Raw genomic sequence first — 22,943 nt, forward strand, 5'->3', positions numbered from 1 at the left:
TTAGTCTTCTGAGCTTTCAGACTTGTGCTGGAGCCCATCCTCAGGGAACTTCTCTCTACCAGAATGTGTGTTAGTATTAATTAAATAGCACATTCAGAGCTGTTGATTGTGCCCTTCCCTTACTTGATTTATTGTAGCCTCAAGGTTTTTTTTTTTGTTATAGCAGTCCACTTTGCTATACAATTGTGGTTGTGGTCTATGCGCAGCAAACTTTTACAGTGGATTTAAATTTTTTTATAAGCAGAGTGCTGGAGATACTTTGAAGGACAAAAGTGGTGATGAGTATCTGGTATAATCTTCATTTGAACACAAATGAATCTTCATTTGAAACAAACAAACTGCTTCCATTACCATAACTTCATCAGCTCTAATAGAACTGTCCAATTTTAAAAGTCAAGTCTTGGGGGGAAAAAACCTGGTCTTCTTTTTTGATGAAATATATAGTAGTAAGAATACAAAAGAGATAATGAAATGAGGTACATGCAAACAGCAGCTATGGCTTCGGTCAACAAGAAAACAGAACTCACTTAGTGTCAGACTTGCCTCAGCTTGAGCTCCTAAGAAAGAGCGATCCTCAACTCCATGTATAGTTTACTAGAGGTCAAATGAAATGCAGTAATACAAAGCCAAAACTGAAATTCGTGTCCCAAAATCCCCAAGGGTAACATTCACCCCCTCCTAGGTGCTACCCATCGCTTGCCCCCATTGTCCAATCAAATTCAAAGCTGTTTTTGGAACGGTTACTAGATTTAATATGCAGCCGTGTGCTCTTCACAGCCGTTTGACCTTGAAGCTCTTCTTGCAAAGAGGCAGTTTCATTTCCTTTGAAGCCTCCTCCCTCCCATCTAGTCCCCCTTGAGTTCATGGCAGATGATACTGAATGGTTGCAAAGTGCAAGCGGGAGGTGGAAGCTGACCCTTAGGTTCAATATCTAAATTATATTTGGAATGTTAAAAAAAAAAGTAAGAATCAAAAGGCTTTAACAAAAGATAACCCCATTGAGAAGATAAAAAAAAACCAATTGCTCCTAGATTATTTGCTATTTTCATCTGTTTTATTTCTGCTAGAAACTGATTTCTATTTCATTCATGGTCAACGTTTTGGAAATACTTGAATGCCTGCTGCAGCTGAAAGACTGACCACCAGTGTTCTTCTGTGGAGGAAAAAGGCAATGATGGGGGGAGATCAAATAACTCATCTTTCCGAGCTTACTTTTGCAATATCCTCACTTCTGATTTTCTGAGCAGCGAGTATTTGTTCCAGTATAACGTGGTCTGATGCAACAGGAAGCCAGTGTAAGAGAACTTTGAAGCGCGGCAAGCTTATTTCCTTTTATTGTTAATGAGAGAGAAGTGGAACGGTCCTAGGGTGAGTGTTTCTCGGTGAGATTTCCTAATCAAATTATCTCTATGGTTTTTTTTTATTTTGGAGTAAGCATGCTGCTTCATTTGTTTTATCACAGAGCAATAGAGTTGGGAGGGAGGACAGAGCTCATGCAGAATCCACTTTTATTTGATCTCCGTAAGACGTATTTTTCTGGCCCTGGATGTGGGATATAGTACCCACAGTAGAGTCACAGAACAGGAAGTAGATATACCCCAGATCATTTTAGAGTTGGGAGTTTAGAATAGAGTTTAGAATAGACAAAAACCTGGGGGAAACGTGGATGTAGATGGGTCTTAAGAAATATTTTCTCCCACAAGAATGTATTCAGATTCAGTACACTTGCATATAATTTCAGTTACACAATTTGTTCCGCTTGAGGATTTTGGTGACACGAGGTGCTGAGAACAGAGAAGGATACAGAGACTGAGTTCTTTATACAGATCTGCAGAGCAAAGATAATGGGAATTAGGTAAGCTTGCCAAGTGCTGTGGATTCGCGATTGGAAGTTTATAGGAACAGTTGCATGTTTTTTGGTAGAGGCTGCCAATAGTTACGTATCCTTCGTACATCTTTTTTTTTTTTTACTACTTTCAGGCTCCTAGGCAGAGTATCTTAAAAAGCAGGGAGAACAACAGAAGAGACACCTCTTCAGAATGTGCTTGAAAGCTTTGCCAAATATATCCAACTGGTCATTTTGAAGATCCAGGATTAGATGACCAACCGACCTGAGTAGGTAGGGTTCAAAAATGTCATGTTCAGGACTGAGCTGTAAAGTCATGGTATGTCAAAATGAGAGAGGAAGTGTTCTATTTTTTTTCAACTCTTTCTTTTTCAGATTCTGATTATTTAAAACAGGGGTCTTCAAACTTGGCCCTTTTATGCCTTGTGGACTTCAACTCCCAGAATTCCTCAGCCAGGCACGTCGAAAAAAGGTGCTGGAACTCTGTTCTGTTCTGGTGAGTTCTATGACAAAAAGAGCAATGCCTATAGGTCCTAAATATTATACTATTACAACTGCCAGCGCAAATCACCAGAATGTCAATTAAATGATTTTGCTTTAAAAAGTTTGGGAATCCAGGAGGAGCATATTATCAAAAGTGTACTTCAGAAATTCTACTCAGGTATGTTAATTTATTTTTTCTGGAATGGAAAAAAAATTAACAGCAACTTTATGAATCAGGGTTTTTTTTCCCCTTTTTAATGTTTTAAAGACAGAATTAGAGCTTTAGGATTGTTGGTTCTTCTGGAATAGAACTAAAATAGGTTGTAATAATGCTACACAAATCAAGCTCAGTCTCTTATTACTCTGCCTACAAGAAATGAAACTAAAACAGAATGATTTTAGGTAAGAATTGGCCAAAACCTCATTTGTGCTTTACATAATGGGGGGGGGCACAATGGGAAAATTTACTTTTCTATTTCCTATCGTGAAATATACTGAGTCGACAAAGGTTCATCGTGTTTGCAAGCTGCAAATAATTCCATAGAAAATGCTGCCAAAGTGTCCTTAAATGGAACCTCATCTGTAGTTTGCTGCAATGCAAGTAGTTCTTGACTTACAACTTGTTTTTGAACAATTAAGAGTCGTAGTGGCTCAGTGGTTAGAATGCAGTATTGGAGGCTAATTCTGCTGACTGCCAGCAGTTCGATCCTGACCGGCTCAAGGTTGACTCAGCCTTCCATCCTTCCAAGGATGGTAAAATGAGGACCCAGATTGTTGGGGGCCACATGTTGTCTTGCAAACTGCTTAGAGAAGGCTGTAAAGCACCATGAAGGGGTACATAAGTCTAAATGTCTATCTATTCAAAGGCACAACAGCTTTGGAAAAGCACTTCCGGCTGCCTTAAAATGCCATACTGCCCCCTGCCCTGTGGTGACATGATCACAATCTGGGAGCTTGGCTTCATGGGTTGCCAAGTGCCCCGCAGTTCTGTGATTGTCATTTGCAATCAGCTCTGCTGGCTTCTTCAGAAAGTTAATGGGGAACCTGGCAGGGAAGGTTGCAAGCTGTTGCTGCCTGCCAAAAGGACTCTCTCTCAGCTCTGGCACCTGGCTGAAAGAGAAAAGGGAAACTGAAGTGCTTCCGTGGGGTGTAGAAATGGAGCAGTTTCCTTCCACACACGGAGGGGAGCCAAACTCCTCCAGTGGAGTGCAGAAACAGAGCTCTGATCTCAAAGATACGAGCTCCGATCCTGCAGCCCACCAAAGCAGTTCCCTTCCAGCATTGAGAGGAATTATGCTCGGCAGGCAGCTCTTTAACAACTTGGGAGACTGTTTACCAATGGCAATTGGGACGGCCAGGATTGCAGTTGTTGAGCAAAGCAGTCATGTGGGCATCTCACTTAACAACCACTTCGCTCAATGAGTAAGATTCTGGCCCCAATTGTGGTGATAAGTCGAGGACTACCTGTAAGAAGCAGAATCAGGCAAGAAAGAAGTGATTTGCTGTGTCCAGGACTTCCATTTAGGAATCACCAGAATACGTTCCGGAGTAAATCCGTGGTCAGGGGCAGGATTGGGAACCTGGTTGTCCAGGTTTCAAAATGGGTCTTATCTTTGCCATCAAAGAAAAGTCCAAGAAAAGAGATTTTGGAACTCAAATGTTACCTAATGTGACAGCAAGATGCAGTAGCAATCCAAGAACATCATTCATTGATTTTTCTAAAAAAAAACACAACCAAAAACCAAAAAAACCACACACCACCTTTTTATGCATTGAAACCCAGAGGTTGCCCCTGTCAACAGGCTTGCAAGGAACCGAAATAGGCACAATTTCTTCTTAGCACTGCCAGCGTAAGGCTAGCGGTAAAGCTAGCGCTGGCGGAGCTAAAAAGAAATTGTAGTGGTTTATGCCATCTGGAGAGGAAAGGATTGCAACAAAAGCAAACATGACAGGATTTCTTCTTCTTGTTTATGCCATGTTGACCAGGGAGGAAGTAGCCTTCTCTCACCTGACTTCCTGAGCTCATCAAAAGGTAAGCAAGCTAATGGTGACGAGGAGGTTGGGGTGGGGAGGAGGCCCATAGGGCTTTGGGGAAACCAAGGGGCAGGGGCAGAGCATGGGATATCCTAGCCTAGAGGGTGAGGAAGGCCTCCTGGGAATCCCTGTGCCTGCGCTAGGCCTCCCTTGGCTTCTCCCATCTCTGTGTCACCCCATGCTCTACCTAACGACCCTCTACCTACCTAATGAAACGTACTGGGGAAAGCAGGGACAGGGATGTTGTTTATTTAGGCACTTCATTTAATGTTGTCCTCAATGTCTGACATGAATGGGCAGGCTCCATTACTGTTGTAAGTCGGGGACTTACCTGTGTTATCCGCACACATTGTCTATCCTGAATGATAATTACGGGGAGTCCTTGGTTACAACGAAAATTGGGGCCAGAATTGCCATCCCTAAGTGACACAGGGGTAAAGTATATTACATAACTGTGCCACTGCCAGTTAGCGATGGCAATTCTGGCACTCCAGGCTGCCACTGGTAAACCTCATGGGACTGCAACATCTGTCTTCCTGCCAGCTTCCCCATTGACTTTGCTTGTGGGAAGCTGGCAGGGAATCGTGATCAAGTATCTATGGCTTGCTGTAAGCCAGGTGCTAAGAGCCTGGATTGCCATCATGTGACTGTTGGGCTGCTGCAATGGCCAGAATTCCGAGGACTGGTTAGAACTCACTCACTGCCATTGTGTTCTGTACCAGCCTGCTACTGGCCCTGCAGAAAAGGCAACCCCTTTATAAACGGCAAGAGGCTGGAATGACGTCTGCCAAATTTATTACTACAAAAAACAAACAAGACACGTACCAAGATACAGGAGCTTTGAAACACTATCTGAGCGGTTGCTTTCAGCAAACCAGCCCTCCCCAAACATTCCCTTTATAAAGAGTTCAGGGCTTGGCCTCTCTCTGCCTCCTTCCGAGAAGCCCCACAGCCTTCCTCTGTTTACTCCTACTTGACTGCCTCCTGCGTCCGGCGTGAGTTCCAGCACCTTTTCCTTTTACAAATAAGGCACTGGCTAGGAACCAGGGCAGTTTGCAAAATAGAGGTATAAAGGAATAACATGGGCAAATCAGGAAATGTTTGTAATTATTCTCTTATATGAATCTTTCAGCAGCTAAAAAGTTAGAAGAGAAAAGAAGAATGCAAAATTATTTTTCCCACAATGTCTCTTATTTGCTGCTAAAAGCCTTAAAGGCTGAAATAAGCCTATTTATAATCAACAGCACAGTAATATCTACACATCTTGTTTACCAAAGCCAGTTCACTTCCTTACAAGGTCATCCGAATGACAGTGAAAAAAAGTCAGGTTTTATTTGAATTGTTTGAATTGTTATTTTTGTTAAACGCCTAAACAAGGGACATAAGTGGTTAAGGAAATCCGCCACAAAATACCCACATTTCATGTTAACAATTAACTCCTTTCATGTGACTGAAACCACTTAAAAATGAACAAGCTTAAAGACTGAACTTGCCTGAAGGGCAATGGATCCTAAGAACATTTCCCCTCATTTCTTAAGTTTAGCTTTAAACCATCTGTCTTTCCAATACTGGGTGAGTGTACAATTTCTGAATTTTTAAGAATGAATTGTTTTAAAATTTGAACCAGCTGTAACATTACTAGAAATTTTTTGGTACAGTCATTTACTTTGGCAATAAGTCCCACTGAACTCAGAGGAACTTACCACTGATATATTGCATCCAAAACTGGTATATATTCAGATTCAATCATTCCCCACTTAATTGTAATCCAAAACATTTTGCTGAGTATAAGTGTTTTAAAAGTGTTCCTGGTTAGAAAAAATACATTTTAAATTAAACAGAAGAAATACGGTATGTTTAATGAAATTTTAAGGATTTTTACTGTCTACAATCTACATCCATGAGAAGAACTGTTGGTTTGTAAATTCCTTCCCTTTTAAGCTCTTTTAAATAAGGAACACCCCTAAGTTGATAGATCAAACGCTTTAAATAAACATTTACAATAATTTATATTGAGAGTGATTAAAAGTGTGTGGATCCTTCCTAACAACTAAATGGTTAACCTTCCTAAAGGTCCTGGTACCTAATTTCACTTTTAATTTTAATGAAAGAGGGATATTTTAAATATTAAGCAAAAGTATACTATATAATAATAATAATAATAATAATAATAATAATAATAATAATAATAATAATAATAATGATATTGGTGGTCATCACTTCTGTTGAAGAACTTGGCAATTCTTATATATGTTTTATATCAAATAATTTTCTTTATGCCAATTATTTCTTTTAAAAAATGAAAACACTTTCATTTGCTCTAGAATTCATTAATTCAGATCACCAATTTTAGAACAGTGAAAGTATTGTTGCTTATGATACCCCAACCAAATTCTGTTTGGAAAATTGTTCACTGTTAATCCCAATTTGGACTTTATGCTGAATGATAAATTGTCCCATATTATTTAGAGAACACACAAAGAAGCTCATTGACTCTGAACTGGGCCATCTGTTTGTATGTTCTAAAATATGTGTGATCAAGATTAAATCTCAGTCTACATATTTGATACAAAGTATTATGCATGTATAATGGTAATAATCCAAAACTGATTATGTACCTTATAAGGAAGCTATAAATATATAGTTATGATTTTTCCCCATTAAGTTATTATCAATACATGGACTTTGTCTGTACTGCACTATCAGATTTTTTTTAATTTAATCCAGTGCTGTTTGTCCTGATTAGCAAAAGCTTTCGAAAGTCGTCCTGAAAAATTATGTAACAGTACTGCTTATATGAAACCCTAAAAAGCTGTGAATGCAGTCTGCGATTTTTCGGCATAAATCCATGCTTCACCACTAAATTTTTGAGTTTTTTTTAAACAAAAATATTTATTTCTATCCCGCCTTTATTATTTTTACAAATCACTCAAGGCAGTGAACATATCTAACATATCTTCCATCTCATATTTTCCCCACAACAACCACCCTGTTAAGGTGGGTTGGACTGAGAGACAGTGACTGGCCCAAAGTCACCCAGCTGGCTTTCATGGCCAAGGTGGGACTTTTTCCCCTTTGTAACCATGAATGCAATCACTGAGAGTTCTGAGAGTTAACAGCATAAATAAAAGTTTGCTTCTGTGAGAAATCCCATCCCTTTCAATACTGTCAGCTTTTCGGCTGTGCCTCTTTAGTGCAAAGCACCATGCCAGACAACTTGTGCGAATGAAGCTTTTAAAAATGCTCAGTTCTTCATCCATTATCGGTATATCAATTTATCCATATGAATTGATGCAGGAAACATATCTCATTCTGGCATATTTTGAACATGCCCTAGTTGACATCCTATGTTCTCCTGGGCTTAACTCAACCATCATCGCAGTCCAGGCCACGTTGGCTGTGAATGATGAATATTTAGGCCCATCACAGCTGGAAGACACTAGCTACTCACACATATTTATATGTTCTAGCATATCTTTTGGCAAAAAGTAGGCCTTTTTGTTTTTAAAACATATGTATATGGTGGCCTATATTCTACTGGGCAGTAAAGAGGTTATGAAACTAATAGCAAGTAAGGAAATTCCAGGTTTGACAACTAGCAACAGACAAAACTGATTGGGCTTTCATCAGATCCGAAAAAAGACCCAGCCAAGAGCTCTTCCATTACAGACAAAGAAGAAAATAACAAACGTAGCAACGTTGTCATTCCATATATTGCAGGAATATCTGAAAAGCTCAGAAGGATTTTCAACCAAAACAACATACATGTATACTTTAAACCCAAGAATACATTAAGGCAGAAAGAAGCTTGTCTACCCCAAGGATAAAACACCCAAATTTAGCAATGTGATATATATGTAATACAATGCAGTGAGACATGTGCAGATCTATACATTGGTGAAACAAAACAACCACTTCACAAGAACATGGCACAACATAGGAGATCTAACCCATCAGGACATCTGCTTTGAAAGACAAAGGTCACTTTTTTGAAGATAGCAAAGTCCACATTTTGGACAGAGAGGATTTGAAAGAGGACTAAGAGAATCCATCTATGTTAGAATTGAACTCTCCTCCCTCAGCAGAAGGAGAGGAATAAGACACACCTATCCAGTCTACAAAGAGGGACGCGGTGGCTCAGTGGGTTAGGACGCTGAGCTTGTCGATCAGAAGGTCGGCAGTTTGGCGGTTTGAATCCCGAGTGCCGCGTAACAGAGTGAGCACCTGTTACTCGTCCCAGCTTCTGCCAACCTAGCAGTTCGAAAGCACGTAAAAATGCAAGTAGAAAAATAGGGACCACTACGGTGGGAAGGTAACAGCATTCCGTGCGCCTTTGGCGTCTAGTCATGCCGGCCACATGACCACGGAGACGTCCTCGGACAAGCGCTGGCTCTTCGGCTTTGAAACGGAGATGAGCACCGGCCCCTAGAGTCGGAAACGACTAGCACGCATGTGCAGAGGAACCTTTACCTTTACCTTTATCTTATCCAGTCTACAACAGGCCCTTGTAGCAGATCAAGGAGATTGCACAACCAACTGCAACCTGATTCAGGTGACCTTGAGGGAATAGATAAACCCCCAAGTGGCCTCAATAGCTCAGAGAGAGAGAGCGCGCTAACAACCAGATGACTCCAAAGAAATGCAATCCTTCCATCCACCCCACCATCCTATCACAACCTATCCTTCCATTCCCCCACCATCCAGGATCAACTCTCAGTACCTATCCTTCCATTCCCTCATCTTGGATGAAAAGCGAAATGTTTTCTTCTTCTTCCTCAAGGAAAAAACAACAACAATCCAATTGCCTTTTGGGGGGAAAAAAAGCACCTTTGAGACTATGACCTGGATGACTGAGAATCTCCATCGATATCGATTGGGCAGTTAAGACTGCTGAACTATTGTTATGACAAAAGATACCTAAAAACACAGCTCCATGCTATTGCAGTTTATTATAATTGAACCCCCACTCTTATATTATGGGATACACAAGATGTCCTACGTAGGTATCAAGTTTTCCAATCATTTTCCTCCTTCTGTTTGAATATTGTATAAAAAGGCGAAGGTGACAGGCAGCGAGCGTACTTCTCTATTGCTGCAGTAACAAACAAGTTGGGTTGGATTTCTCTTGCCCTGCGTGTTACTTGGGGGCCCTCATGATGGATCCTTATACTTATACTGGTTTTATGCCAACACATAAAACTTCCAAGAATACAATAATATTCATTTTATTTATTACATTTGTTTGCCGTCTATGTGACCAAGAGGTGGATTCTGCCTTAACATAACATTGTCTTAAGAACTAGGAAAACCTTCTGCAATTTACTTTGGGGGCTATTATTAGTGGACTACTTATAAAGGTGTTTGTGTTTTCATTTCCACTTCTGAAATGGTGAGGAATGTCCAGTATTATTGACTGGCAAAACTCCAGGATGTAATCTTGTCCCACCAAAGTGCGTCTTTAAATGCATTCATTGTTGTCTCTCTCTAAAGTTCCTGCTTTATTTTTCATTTTTAGCTTATGCTGTGCAGGGGAAAAAAAACCTGTTCCCTTTACGGTATCCAACTGATGAAAGGTTGCTAGTCATACAGGGAATTTACAAAGGCATGAGGGGAGGGGAAAGAAAAAAAGATAAGACATGAATTCACACTTCTGAGTTCCACAGATTCCTTAATGGTGAAAGTGCTGAGTACAAACTCAAGAGGCTCCAGGTAGCTTGCAGGATATTCGCTCAGGAGACGCGACAGATCTTAACAATTCAAACTCTATCCCTTTACTTTTTAAAAGGAATGATTTTAAATTGGTTTGAAGCACGCCATTTGCTGCCCTTTCATGCTCTTGTCTCCCCGGTGACATGAAACAACATCGATTGCAGATCTCCTCTTTCTTTTTTTGTTTTAAGTTATTCACTGTCACACAGCCATTTCCGACCGGAGCCAGTAATGCCCCCTCACACACACACACACACTTCCCAGCTCCTAACATTCATTACAGTGTAAGCAATGTCCATTATATTAATCTATTCTTGGCTGTGTTAGTCATTTTGCAGCAGGCAGCATTTCAACAGCGTGATTCTGTTTTCCTCAGAAATGTTTGCATTCACCTTCCAAACGCTGCTTCCTCCCACCTTTTTTTCTCTCCACATCACAGAAAAGGTTGGTATGAGAGCAGAATGTTTGTTGATTCAATGGATACTTACAGCTCGTCTTATTAAGAAGATGCTATGTTGATGTTTACATACTAAGCTTAACTCCTATGAGCCTCCAGGCAAGTACTAGTCTACGGGGAACTGATTTTCCTGATGTTTTTCTTCAACCTGCAGAAGCAGCAACGCCAAAGAGCACTGTGGCTGGGGGGGTGGTGGTGGAAAAAGATCAGGCTGAACAGGAAAATGAATGCATTCTTCATCTAGCCCTCCGCACACAGCGTCGGCACAGCAAACTTGGGAACAGAAGATTTTTCTGACTCGAAAGCCCAGGTCTTAGCGGTAAGGACAATGAACCACATTTTGTATATTATTGTTTTTGTTTTTATATATATATATATAACTGTACGTTTTAAATGGGAGCATGTTGTTCTTAATATGCAGGTTCTCAATTGAGATTTATGGGTGTGTGGGTGAGCATGACCAAAAATCATTAGAGAGGTAGATTATTAAGAGGTTTTTGCTACCATATGTCATATCGTAAGATTAAAAAAAATCATTTGAGTTAAGAAGCTGTGCATGCATATATAACTGTACGTTTTAAATGGGAGCATGTTGTTCTTAATATGCAGGTTAAAAAAAACGTGATTTCAACTCAATTGAGATTTATGGGTGTGTGGGTGAGCATGACCAAAAATCATTAGAGAGGTAGATTATTAAGAGGTTTTTGCTACCATATGTCATATCGTAAGATTAAAAAAAATCATTTGAGTTAAGAAGCTGTGCATGCACATAAAGATATAGACATCATAGGCGAGCATAATCGCTGCCGAACAGGGTTGGTTGAGTGTTTGTTGTGGCAGGAAAAATCAATACAAGATAATTGTTGGTTTGAATCTCAGTATTTCAACAAGCTCTTCCTTTTTCTGCATCTTTTTTCCCCCTAGGGTTGCCTATACTTAGCATCTAAGTATTCAAGGATGAAGTCCTTATTCCTGAGCTGTAAAGAAACATACTACTATACTGAGGCACTTCTAATATTTCAACAAAGCCACACTTGTGGAAAAACATACTCAGAAAGGTAAAAATATGCAACAGTATTTTTTTTGTTCTAAAACTGCTCTGAAAGCCTCTTTAAACAGCAGTGCAAGACGATACAGTGTTGCTAAGGTCACAATTTCTTCCAAGCAGAATAAATATGAACTGCATTCAAGACAGCTTACTTTCTATTTTATACGATGCGTTTGAAAACTAATTCAGGCAATTCAAGCAAAAATAAACAGCTCATGGCTTGGATTTCATTATAACGATGATGGTAAAACTTCGGTCTTTTCTGAAGTTCCCTCATAAAATCAACAGTAAAAAACAGACTAGATCCAATTCTGGTTATGCTTCAAATGTATTTTTGAAATCCACAACAAGGTTTCTATCTAATCCAAAAGATTATCAGCTAGCTGTATGAAAGAACAGTTTATCTCTATTCATGTCAGTGAAAGAGAGATTCCATAATCAAAACCACAAGAGGTAAAAGCAGATTAATTGTTAAAGCAGAGTTAAGCCAGTCTTCAAGAACACCTGCATTTGTAATATGAAACCTTAATAGCAATGAAGTATTTTTTTTCCTTTCAAATTAATAATAATAATAAGTTGGAAGGGACCTTGGAGGTCATCTAGTCCAACCCCCTGCTCAGGCAGGAAACCCTATACCATTTCAGGCAAATAGCTGTTCAGTCTCTTCATAAAAAATTCCAGCGTTGGAGCATTCACAGCTTCTGGAGGCAGGTTGTTCTACTGATTAATTGTTCTAACCATCAGATAATTTCTCCTTAGTTCTAGGTTGCTTCTCTCCTTGACTTGTTTCCATCCATTGCTTCTTGTCCTGCTTTCAGGTGCTTTGGAGAATAGCTTGACTCCCTCTGAACGAAGCATCGACTAAGCTTCATTTAAATTAAATAATTAAAAATCCTCTTTCCCCCCCCCTAACCTTTCCTAGGTAGAACAGTTTCAGAGAACTGTGGCCAGAAGCAAAATCCGGAGAACATTTGGAGCTCCAGAAAACATCTGGAAAGCCAAAGATGAACCTACTTGAGAGAGCAAAATCAGGGTTTCTAGTCTGCATTGTGGTTTGCATTTTCGTCTTTGGTGTTTTCTATCTACGGAATACAATCTTCAAGGAAGACAAGGAAAAAGTCATTTCAAAAGAGTGTGGTTTTTATCCAGATGAACTTTGCTCAGCCCTTTTTGACGGGAAAGGAATTGCTTTTCAAATTGGCCGGCAGTGCCAAGAGGCTTTAGGGGGAAAAGAAATGTCTACTTGCATACAAACACCGTGTAACTGCTCTACACTGCAAAAGAAGCTCCACTTCATTACAAGGCCATTGTCAGAAGAAGAAAGGAACTTTTCCTTGGCGTACATCGTCACCATTCACAAGGAGCTGGATATGTTTATAAAACTACTCAGAGCCATTTACATGCCTCAGAATGTTTACTGTATACATATTGATGAGAAATCATCAGACGGTTTTAAGCAAGCTGTCCAAAACTTGGTCAACTGCTTTGAAAACATTTTTATTGCTTCAAAGACAGAAAAAGTTGTCTATGCAGGATTTTCCAGATTGCAAGCAGATATCAACTGCATGAAGGACCTGATTCATTTAAATCATCAATGGAATTATGTTATTAATCTATGTGGTCAGGATTATCCCATCAAAACTAACAAGGAACTTATACACTACATTAAAAGTAAATGGAATGGTAAAAATATAACTCCGGGAATTGTTCAGCCACCTCATATGAAACACAGAACTAATTTCAGTTACCAAGAATTTGTACGTTCAGGAAAATCATATGTCTATCCAACTAATAATGTGAAAAGTGAACCACCCCACAATTTGACCATATATTTTGGGACTGCATACTATGTACTCACAAGAAAATTTGTAGAGTTCACCCTGACTGATGAACGTGCAAAAGATTTGCTTGAATGGTCAAGAGACACCTACAGTCCAGATGAGCATTACTGGGTCACCCTGAACCACATTCCAGGTAAGCAGAATTATAGAATTTATCTTGTCTACTGTACATTATTCACAAATATTGCATACTAGACAACCCTTGGGTCCTCCCTTCAGAAATATTTCTTTACCAGATTTGCAATGCCTTCAACTTCTAAGGTACTTGCCCTCACTGCAAAACTGGTTACATTCAGACATGCATCTGTTACGAAAATACCCCATGTTGAACTATATAGCACAATTAACATCAGCAGAGAAAATGTTTTATGCCATTTTTGTATTTATTATCTCATAGAGGTTTTAATAGTAATGGGAGTTTCCCGATACTCTCATGTAACACCTCTTCTCCGCGAGCTGCATTGGCTTCCAGTTCCCCTCCGGGTGAGATTCAAGGTGCTGGTGATGACCTATAAAGCCCTAAATGGCATGGGTCCAGATTATCTCAGGGAGCACCTGCTGCCAGCATCAGCTTCCCATCGTCCTGTGCACTCCCACAGGGAGGGCCTCCTTAGGGTTCCGCCAGTTAGGGAATGCCGGCGGGTGATTCCAAGGGGGAGGGCATTCTCTGTGGGCGTGCCTGCCCTATGGAATGAACTGCCGGTGGAACTTCGGACTGCCCCGGACCTTCGCTCGTTTCGCCGGGACCTGAAAACTTGGTTATTTGATCTTTCTGGCCTGGACTGAGGGGGGTTTAATTTAATTTTAAATTTTAAATTGTTTTAATTGTGGGCTAGTCTTAATTTAATTCTATTTTAATTGTATTTATTTGTATTGTTTTAATTCACCCTGTAAACTGCCCTGAGTCCTTCGGGAATAGGGTGGTATATAAAATCAAATAAATAAATAAATAAATAATACTTTTTATGGCGTAAAATGTTTTATAAAATTTTCCAAATTTCAACTCCAGAGGAGTTATGAATCCCAGATTTTGGAAACATTCTATAAGGTACTTTAATTCAAAAATGTTGCCCTATGATGCATTGTTTTGCCCAGTTAAAGATTACAGGAATGAGAGGTTTTAATAATATATTGATAGATATAAACTAAGGAGAATCTATTGGAAACCATTAACCAAATTCCAAAACCTCTTTTCAGTCTGCCTTTCAGATTTATTAGGTAACAAATTCATAATACACCGTGAATTGGAGGGCTTTTCCTTAACTTGGGGGAGGAGGGGATAAAGAAAAGCAACAATAAAACAAAGCAAAATAAAAAAGTGATATTTCACATTGTTTCAATCCCAATACTTTAAATGATATAATTTAAAAAATCAGAAGGGACCAACAAACTTACTTTATTTATTTAGGTATCTATATTTAATACAATTTGTATGGCTACCCATCTTACTGTGGCTATTGTAGATGACTCACAATAAACTAAAATATAACTAAAATGACATTAACGCACCAGAAATGATCCTGTAAGAACAGCAGAGATAAAAAGCCAATAAAGTTTATAATCACATGGGCTCCACCTTATTGCCTGACTGCTAGGCCTAGGGAAGTTTTTCAGTCCTTGAAGGTGAAATACAACCCATTTTGTTATTGATATACTAGCTATCAATTATGCTGTTATATGTTCCAGACTTTTCTTGACAAATATTACATTCCCACCAACAATGAGTTTCGCCCACATTTAGTGGTTTGAGAAACATGCGATCTGTCACCCAAATATCATGTTGACATATCTAAAAGTTGAAGACTGGGACTGGACAGGTTCTGACCAGTTGCGACTCAGAAGCATACAGTAAGCAGTACAATTTCTTTTAGAATGGGAGAACCTGTTCCAGGTGTAGTTCTGTAGCCTGAGTTTAGGGAAAGTGGGTGGGAGATCCTCCCATATCTGTAGTTTCTCAAATTCTCAATGATTTGCTTACTACCCTGACTAAAGAAACCACACAGGTAGCAGTATACTCATCTGCATTGCATCTAGAGCAGGGATGTCAAACTGGCGGGCCTGTGGACCGGATGCGTCACGCCCACCCCAGCTCCGCAAAGGAAAAAAAACATCATGATATGTCATGTGATATGATTGAGTTTGACACCCATGATCTAAAATGTCTTCTTTTTTATTCCAAAAGAACAGCCCCTAGAAAGTACGGTAATTAATTCTTACAATGTAAGGCATTAGCTCTGCCCTGAAGCAGTTTCCCCAAGGGCAGGTATCATCAAATCCTTCTATTTGATGTATTTGTAATGAGAATTTGTATTCTTGTTCTTATCCTTGGTGGAGCAGTGGACTAATGCCTCCTTAAGTAACACCAGCTGCCTGCAATTAGTGCAGGTTCGCATCCCACCAGGCTCAAGGTTGACTCAGCCTTCCATCCTTCCGAGGTAGGTAAAATGAGGACCCAGATTGTTGGGGGCAATTAAGCTGACTTTGTAATAATGCCGCTTGGGGTGTGTATGAAAGCCCTAACAAGCAGGCATATACATAGAATGAAGGCTACTGCTAAGCTTGTAAGCCGCCCTGAGTCTTCGGAGAAGGGCGGGATATAAATGGAATAAAAATAAAAATAAAAAATAAATTTTAAAAAGGAAATGAACTTTTCTTCCAAATAAAAGGCTGTTTTGATTGATGTGCTAAGGATTGTACTCCAAAATGTAGAGGAGACCAGAGCAATTCACATTTCACTGATATCGATAAGAAAAATGCAATTTTGTAGTAACTTTTGATGGGGTTCTGGGAACTTCACCCAAAATTTTCTAGAGGCTTCAAACTCTGCACTTAAAAAAATAGCACTCTCATATTTGCATATTTCATAAAAAGCTTTCTTTTTATGTTGCAACTGTATCCTTTGGTAACCACAACAAAAACTTTATGGGACCCTAAAGACTAGCACATTTATTACTGCCAAAACTTTCATGGCCCGTAGTCTGCCTAAAGATAGCATCTTCATAAGTGGCCTTATTTGCTTCACTGAAGTGAATCAGAATTAATTGTATTTATTAATGGTTTTAAGCCGCCCACTTACAAGATTCACAAAAGAATGAAATAACTAATGGATATTGCCTTAAGATGCAGTATAGTCATATATTTAAAAACAAGAAAAGGCAGATAGGGACGTGGTGGCTCAGTGGGTTAGGACGCTGAGCTTGTCGATCAGATGGTCGGCAGTTTGGCGGGTTGAATCCTGAGTGCCGCGTAACAGTGAGCACCTGTTACTCGTCCCAGCTTCTGCCAACCTAGCAGTTCGAAAGCACATAAAAAATGCAAGTAGAAAAATAGGGACCACTACGGTGGGAAGGTAACAGCGTTCCATGCGCCTTTGGCGTCTAGTCATAACGGCCACATGACCACGGAGACGTCCTCGGACAAGCGCTGGCTCTTCGGGTTTGAAACAAAGATAAGCACCGGCCCCTAGAGTCGGAAACGACTAGCACGCAAGTGCGGGGGAACCTTTACCTTTACCTTTTTAAAGGCAGATATGGCCAAGATGGTGGACATGCAGCAAAGGCTGTAAAGAGCTCCTCCAAAAGTAAAGGCAGATATAATCCGTTACAAGGGGAACTCACTACTAGTCACCTGGGAACAGCAATACTAGAAGAGAGATTCATGCATCCAAAGCATAAATCTGTTTTTGAAAATGTAAAACATGTATAACAAAGCTTTCCAATTGTTTGTATAGATGCTCCTGGTGCTACTCTAAACACAACTTGGCAAGGAAATATACGAGCAATCAAGTGGAAAAATCAAGAAGGACAAGCCCACAATGGCTGCAAAGGTAATTACTGAACATGACACAATCCTAGTTCACGAACAACTGAAAGGTTATCTGCCAGGTGCTCAAATACGCAGCAATGTTCTGGTCATTCTGATGGGAATGGAGGCATAAAGCTCACAAAATCCCACTGAAGCAACGCTAAGAAAACTACTGTGGATGACTCAATAAGCCTCAGTACAGAATAATCCTAAATGTGAATTTAATTACAATGTGAAGCACAAAGAATTTGCACCTAACATACATATCCAACACATATAATTGGCTGAGCTTTATCCAACTAGTAAAATTTTGTGGCTCCTTTCTTTTTTTTAAAAAAAAGCAGCTTTATTCTTCCTAACTTCTTTCAAAAGAAACCAATATATGGATTTGTCCTTCTTATTCCCCCATTTCATGTGTATCCATGTCTTACATAGACATATCTGCGATCAAAACCAAATTAGGGTAAAAAGTAACTAAACTTTTTTTAGATTATTACGTTAAAGGGCCATTTCTTTGTCTTCCCCTTTCCCTAATATCGATCTACAGCATATTTAATTTGCTGAATGGTATCCAGCCTGGGATTGTCAATTCACAGTAAAAATTTCTCTCTTGTAGGGCATTATGTCAGAGACATTTGCATCTATGGACTTGGAGACTTAGAGTGGATTATTAACTCTCCTCATTTATTTGCCAACAAATTTGAGCCAGCAACATACCCACTTGTCATGGAGTGTCTAGAAAGGTATTACAGAACAAAGTTGCTCCAGGAAGCTGAAGTTCCTTTGGAAATACACTGGCATTTGGAAGAATAGATTGCTCTGCACATCTGGACTAACCATAATCACCATGGTGGGCAAAGCAGAACCAAAAACATGATACATTTCAAAATGTATGTTCCAAAGACGGATACTACATCGTAAGTATTTAGCATCTTGGACCTGAGGACAGAAAAGAAGATTCTGAACATGAAGATTCAATATGCACAGTTCTAGTGTCTTTACAAATATTAATTTCGGTGGGCCTGGTTTTTTTCCTTTTTGTCTTACACAACTGCTGTGAAACACATAATTGGTGTATATTGTCTTAGATACTTAGACAATGGTTTCTAGTCGTTGTTTAGCAACTGCTGGCAGTCATGAAGATGATGTAAAAGTAACTCTTACGACCAATCCTTGCATTTACAAGTGCTTGACAGCCTGCTAGCACTTATGATTGGCCGCAGATTGCAAGTTTGTAAAGCAAAGAAAAACTGCAGTAAAATCATAAGCACAATAGAAATTTACTTCATGACTGCTTTACTTAACCGAGTTGTGGTCAGTAAACCAGGACAAAAGAATACCTGTACTCTCTTTCACATAAATCTCTTTCTAATAGAACGCTTGCTTTTTCAAATGAACTATTTAAAAATAGCATCCTGACTTAAGTCTCTGAAGTTAAATGCACCTAAATGAATCATGGCTAACTTGTCCTGTTTTGTCCAATAAGTCTGTTTTAAGCATATCTAAATCCATATCTAAATATAATTCATACATTATTTATCTTTTTTTAACATCATTTTTCCACATGCAACTTTTATGTAAAATTTAACTAATAAATTACTGAATAAAAAGTCATAGAATTAATCAAATTCTTCTATCATTTGGTAGTACTGTTCCTTCCATTCAGTCCAACCTTATAAAGCTATATGTAAAACCAAGTAAAAAACTCTCTCTCCCTTTCTCTATACACACACACACACACACACACACACACACACGTATTTTATTTTTTTGGGCTTGCTAACAAAGAATAAAGGGAGACCGATATGATCACTTCAAACTTATTTGTTCTCATCAGGCAGCCATACCCTTCTGAGATTCGAACCTGGGCCGACTGCGTCTTTAGCAGTTGTTTTAACCCCTAGGCCACGCTCTCTCTCTCTCTCTCTCTCTCTGTCTCTCTCTCTCTCTCTCTCTCTCTCTCTCTCTCTCTGCTAGCTAAGAAGCAAGGAAGATATGTGTTAAATGTTTGTTAAGCATTCAGAATACACTTGCTTAGTCCAGACACGGGACAAATCTTATTTCCTGTTTCAGCCTAGCCCAAGGCCATCAACAGGCAGTAGCCACAGCAGTGGCAGCTCATATTTGTGTAATATTTTTTTTTTGGCTTTCTAACAAAGAATAAAGGGAGACCGATATGATCATTTCAAACTTATTTGTTCTCATCAGTCAGCCATACCCTCCTGAGATTCGAACCTGGGCCGACTGCATCTTAAGCAGTTGTTTTAACCCCTAGGCCACAGGCTCTCTTGTGTATTCTGACTGCTTAACAAACATTTAATGCATATCTTCCTTGCTTCTCAGCTAACACAGAGAGAGAGAGATAGCCTTGGGCTAGGCTGAAACAGGAAATAAGATTTGTCCCATGTCTGGACTAAGCAAGTGTATTCTGAATGCTTAACAAACATTTAAAAACATAGATAGATAGATAGATAGATAGATAGATAGATAGATAGATAGATAGATAGATAGATAAAGATAAATTAGGAAGACAAAAATAAAAGTATATATGGCACTCAACTAAGTCTTTATACATCAACAGTTCAAGATTTCATTTGAATCTATATCTCCTGAACTGAAAGCTTATCCGCAGAACAGTATTAATGAAAATATACTGTATATTATTAATTTACTGGACACATGACCAAAGTTTGGCTGCTTGGCAGCTTGCCAGAATTTATGACTGGCGGCAAAGATGCTACGATTCCTCCCATCTGCCATTCCTCCCCCCCACATCCCCCAATGCCCTTAAATGTCAGGGAAGTTTTCCACAGTGCAGCACAAAGCAGCCAGGTTGCCCAGGACTGAACACTCAGGAAACTGCACCATGGGGCATAAAGCAGCTGCCCCATATGAAGCTCCAAATGCCCAGGAGACTTCAAGGGTGCAAAACAGTCACTCATGCCCACCCAGCCGCTTTCACTGCCCTGCACTCCTAAAGTTGAGTCAGGTCACCTGGTGATCTGCTTCATGCCCACAATGACCAAAATTCCAGGCTCAGCTGTATCCAGAAGTGTGATAGCTACTAGCTTTACCAACAAAAAAACAACATACCACCAGCTCAAGGTTGACTCAGCCTTCCAGTCTTCCGAAGTCGGTAAATTGAGGACCCTGATTGTTCGGGGCAATATGCAAATAATGCACTGCATTGTAAACTAGCCAGAGGAGTGCTGTAAAGTGCCATGGGCCGGTATATAAAGGTAAATCCTATTGCTATACAACTATTTTGATCCAAGTGGTGGTGGTGGTGGGGAGCTGCAGTCTGAAAAAAAATACTCCATATCATGGTTTATATTTGATTCTATGTCAGTACTTTTTACAAATTTAACTTGGATTTTTTAGAAGAGACCCTACTGAATGCCCGTCGGCCAAATAAAACTTACAAAAAAATAATTTAATGAAGGTGTGGCATCTCCCCTGCGAATTACACTTCTAAAGAAAAATTCTTTGCAGATTTCTTAAGCAGATGAGCTGAATCTTTAACGTTCTCCGTCTCTGATTTGTTTAACAAAGATCCAGCCATTTAGATGTACACAGGTTTAGCTAAGTAAGGTGCCACTGGACTGGTGTGTATCTTAACAATGAAGGGCAAAGTATTTCTCTTTCCCCAAGAACACAGAAAGTGTATGTAACTGCTCCAATGTGATTTGGTTACACCAGTAAAATGGGCTCTTGTACCTAAAAAAAGCAATAAATGGGATAGTCAGAGAACAATTTGATTTGCACTTTAAAAACACTGTACTTAGCCAACTGGACTTTCATTAATTTCCAAGCACAATGAAAAGACATAAAGCTCTAATTAATCAAAAGTGCGCAGATAGGACACCTGAAAGTCTACCTCCTCCCATTTGTACTTACTGCAATTTCTGAAATGACAGTTTATTTTAATTCTAGAAAAGCTGGGTTGGGTTCATCTCCACTGAGTTCTTAAAGGGAGGGGGGGGAAATCAATAGTTTCACAATGATTGTAATGGCTTCAGATGGATTTGACCCATATATACACAATGATCTCATTATTCACTTTCAAAATATGGAAAGCACAGGAAAAAAAGGATTAAGAAATGTTTTGCAATGGAAATTAAAGGCACTGACTGGAGAAAGAAAGAAAATCTAACTAATAGTATAACCCAACACTATCCTCCATAGCAATAGCAATGACATATATACCACTTCACAGTGCTTTACAGCCTTCTCTAAGCGATTTTACAGAGTCAGCATATTGCCCCCAACAATCTGGGTCCTCATTTTACCGACCTCGGAAGGCTGGAAAGCTGAGTCAACCTTTGGCAGATCAGGATCAAACTCCTGGCAGCGGGCAGAATTAACCTGCAATACTGCATTCTAATCACCAACACAGCTCCATAACTTTTTTATGTTTGCAAAACCGTTCCATCTTCTATTCTGTCCACACACTACTTCATACATTGCCTTTAAACTTTGAACTGAAGATCTCATTAGCTTCTTACAGTCATGCCTTTCTCAGTTTTCTGTTTTTCCCAAGGGAAAGAATAGAATGAGCCAGCATGATGAAATGGTCTAAGGACTATGACTTTGGGGGGGGGAGGAGAGAGGAGGAGAACCAGGCTCTGGTCTTCTTCTGCTACAGATGCTCACTGGACTAGTTTGCTTACTCCAAACTACCTCAAAGATGTATGGTAAGCAAAAACAAAAAGAACGCTGTGGAACTTCCTTGTGCTTCTGAAGAAAACGAGAGTAAATCCAAGTAGGAAGGAGTATTAGGTATGTGTGTCGCCTTGGGCTGCTATATAACTATATAAATAAATAATAAAACACTTATTTTTATCAATCAACCCTCGTTCATTCTCTCTGCATGAGTAAACACATCAGTACATTTATTTTACATTGGCCATTGATTTTACTAATTCTTGCTTTGCCATGCAACCAATCCCTATTTAACTCATCTTAATTGTTTTTTTTTTTGCCATAGCCAAATCTGTTACACAGGCAAAGAGGCATGACTATATAGAGATTCTCAATCATCCAGGTCACTGTTATCCCAAAGGTGCTTTCCCCTCCACCCCCACCAAAAAAAGGCGATTGAACTTTGAACTGACTTAGAACTGAAGCAGCAAAATGTTTTCAAAGAAAAACACCAGGAATTCCAGTTGCCTTTTTTTTTGGGGGGGGGGAAGCACTTTTGGGACAGGCATGCTCTTGTAAATCAGTTGTTTTCAATTCTTTCCTTTCAATATTCTTTCTTTGCAAATTTCAGCCTAGTTATGTAGACCAAACTATGATGAGCTCTACCATTGAGGATGGTGATTTCAGTTTACACTAGTCCCCAACCTGCAACCGCTCATTTAGCGACCTAAGTTACAACAGCACTGAAAAAGGTGATTTCAATCAGTCCTCACAATTACGACCATCGCAGCATCCCCATGGTCAGGCATTTGGTAACTGGCATGTATTCATGATGGCTACAGTGTCCCGGGGGTCGCATGGCTGTCATTTGCTACCTTCCCAGCAGGCTTAGTCTAACAAGCAAAGTCCAGGGGGGAAGCCAAAATGACGGCAGTGATTTGCCTAACAACCATGGCAAAAAAGGTCATAAAATCAGGCCCAGCTGACTTAACCACTTTACTTAGGAATGGAAATTACGGCCCCCAAGTGTGATCGTAAGTCAAGGACTGCCTGTGTGGATGAATCAAGTCTTGGAAGTAG

General features: G+C 39.6%; 2 protein-coding genes across 6 annotated transcripts in view; one reads left to right on the forward strand and one right to left on the reverse strand.

Moving 5' to 3' along the window:
• The window catches only part of RTF2 (replication termination factor 2), a 74,343-nt gene that overhangs the window by 9,989 nt on the left and 41,411 nt on the right, over positions 1-22,943 (reverse strand). The gene's annotated exons all lie outside the window — the stretch shown is intronic.
• Positions 1,034-18,844, forward strand: LOC310638061 (beta-1,3-galactosyl-O-glycosyl-glycoprotein beta-1,6-N-acetylglucosaminyltransferase 7-like). Of its 5 annotated transcripts, XM_083358774.1 has the most exons (9): positions 1,034-1,368; positions 1,742-1,855; positions 1,981-2,119; positions 2,222-2,342; positions 10,684-10,848; positions 11,454-11,587; positions 12,500-13,551; positions 17,149-17,244; positions 17,839-18,844. In XM_083358774.1, exons 7-9 carry the CDS (start codon positions 12,582-12,584, stop codon positions 18,033-18,035), a joined length of 1,263 nt encoding a protein of 420 aa, XP_083214900.1. In that variant the 5' UTR covers positions 1,034-1,368; positions 1,742-1,855; positions 1,981-2,119; positions 2,222-2,342; positions 10,684-10,848; positions 11,454-11,587; positions 12,500-12,581; the 3' UTR covers positions 18,036-18,844. The 5 variants fall into 5 exon arrangements, with proteins under 5 accessions (XP_083214900.1, XP_083214901.1, XP_083214904.1 ...); XM_083358775.1 differs by lacking the exons at positions 1,034-1,368; positions 2,222-2,342 and having other exon boundaries at positions 1,678-1,855; positions 1,981-2,115; XM_083358778.1 differs by lacking the exons at positions 1,034-1,368; positions 1,742-1,855; positions 2,222-2,342 and having other exon boundaries at positions 2,104-2,119.

This window comes from Vipera ursinii, assembly GCF_947247035.1.
Source record: "Vipera ursinii genome assembly, chromosome: 3".
Taxonomy (NCBI): Eukaryota; Metazoa; Chordata; class Lepidosauria; order Squamata; family Viperidae; genus Vipera; species Vipera ursinii.

What these genes read in the sequence shown, in the direction of transcription:
- LOC310638061 (XM_083358774.1), top strand. Translation starts at nt 12,582, where the DNA reads ATGAACCTACTTGAGAGAGCAAAATCAGGGTTTCTAGTCTGCATTGTG. An exon ending in CACCCTGAACCACATTCCAG is followed by an intron (nt 13,552 to 17,148) that starts GTAAGCAGAATT and finishes TTGTTTGTATAG; the next exon opens with ATGCTCCTGGTGCTACTCTA. An exon ending in AGCCCACAATGGCTGCAAAG is followed by an intron (nt 17,245 to 17,838) that starts GTAATTACTGAA and finishes TCTCTCTTGTAG; the next exon opens with GGCATTATGTCAGAGACATT.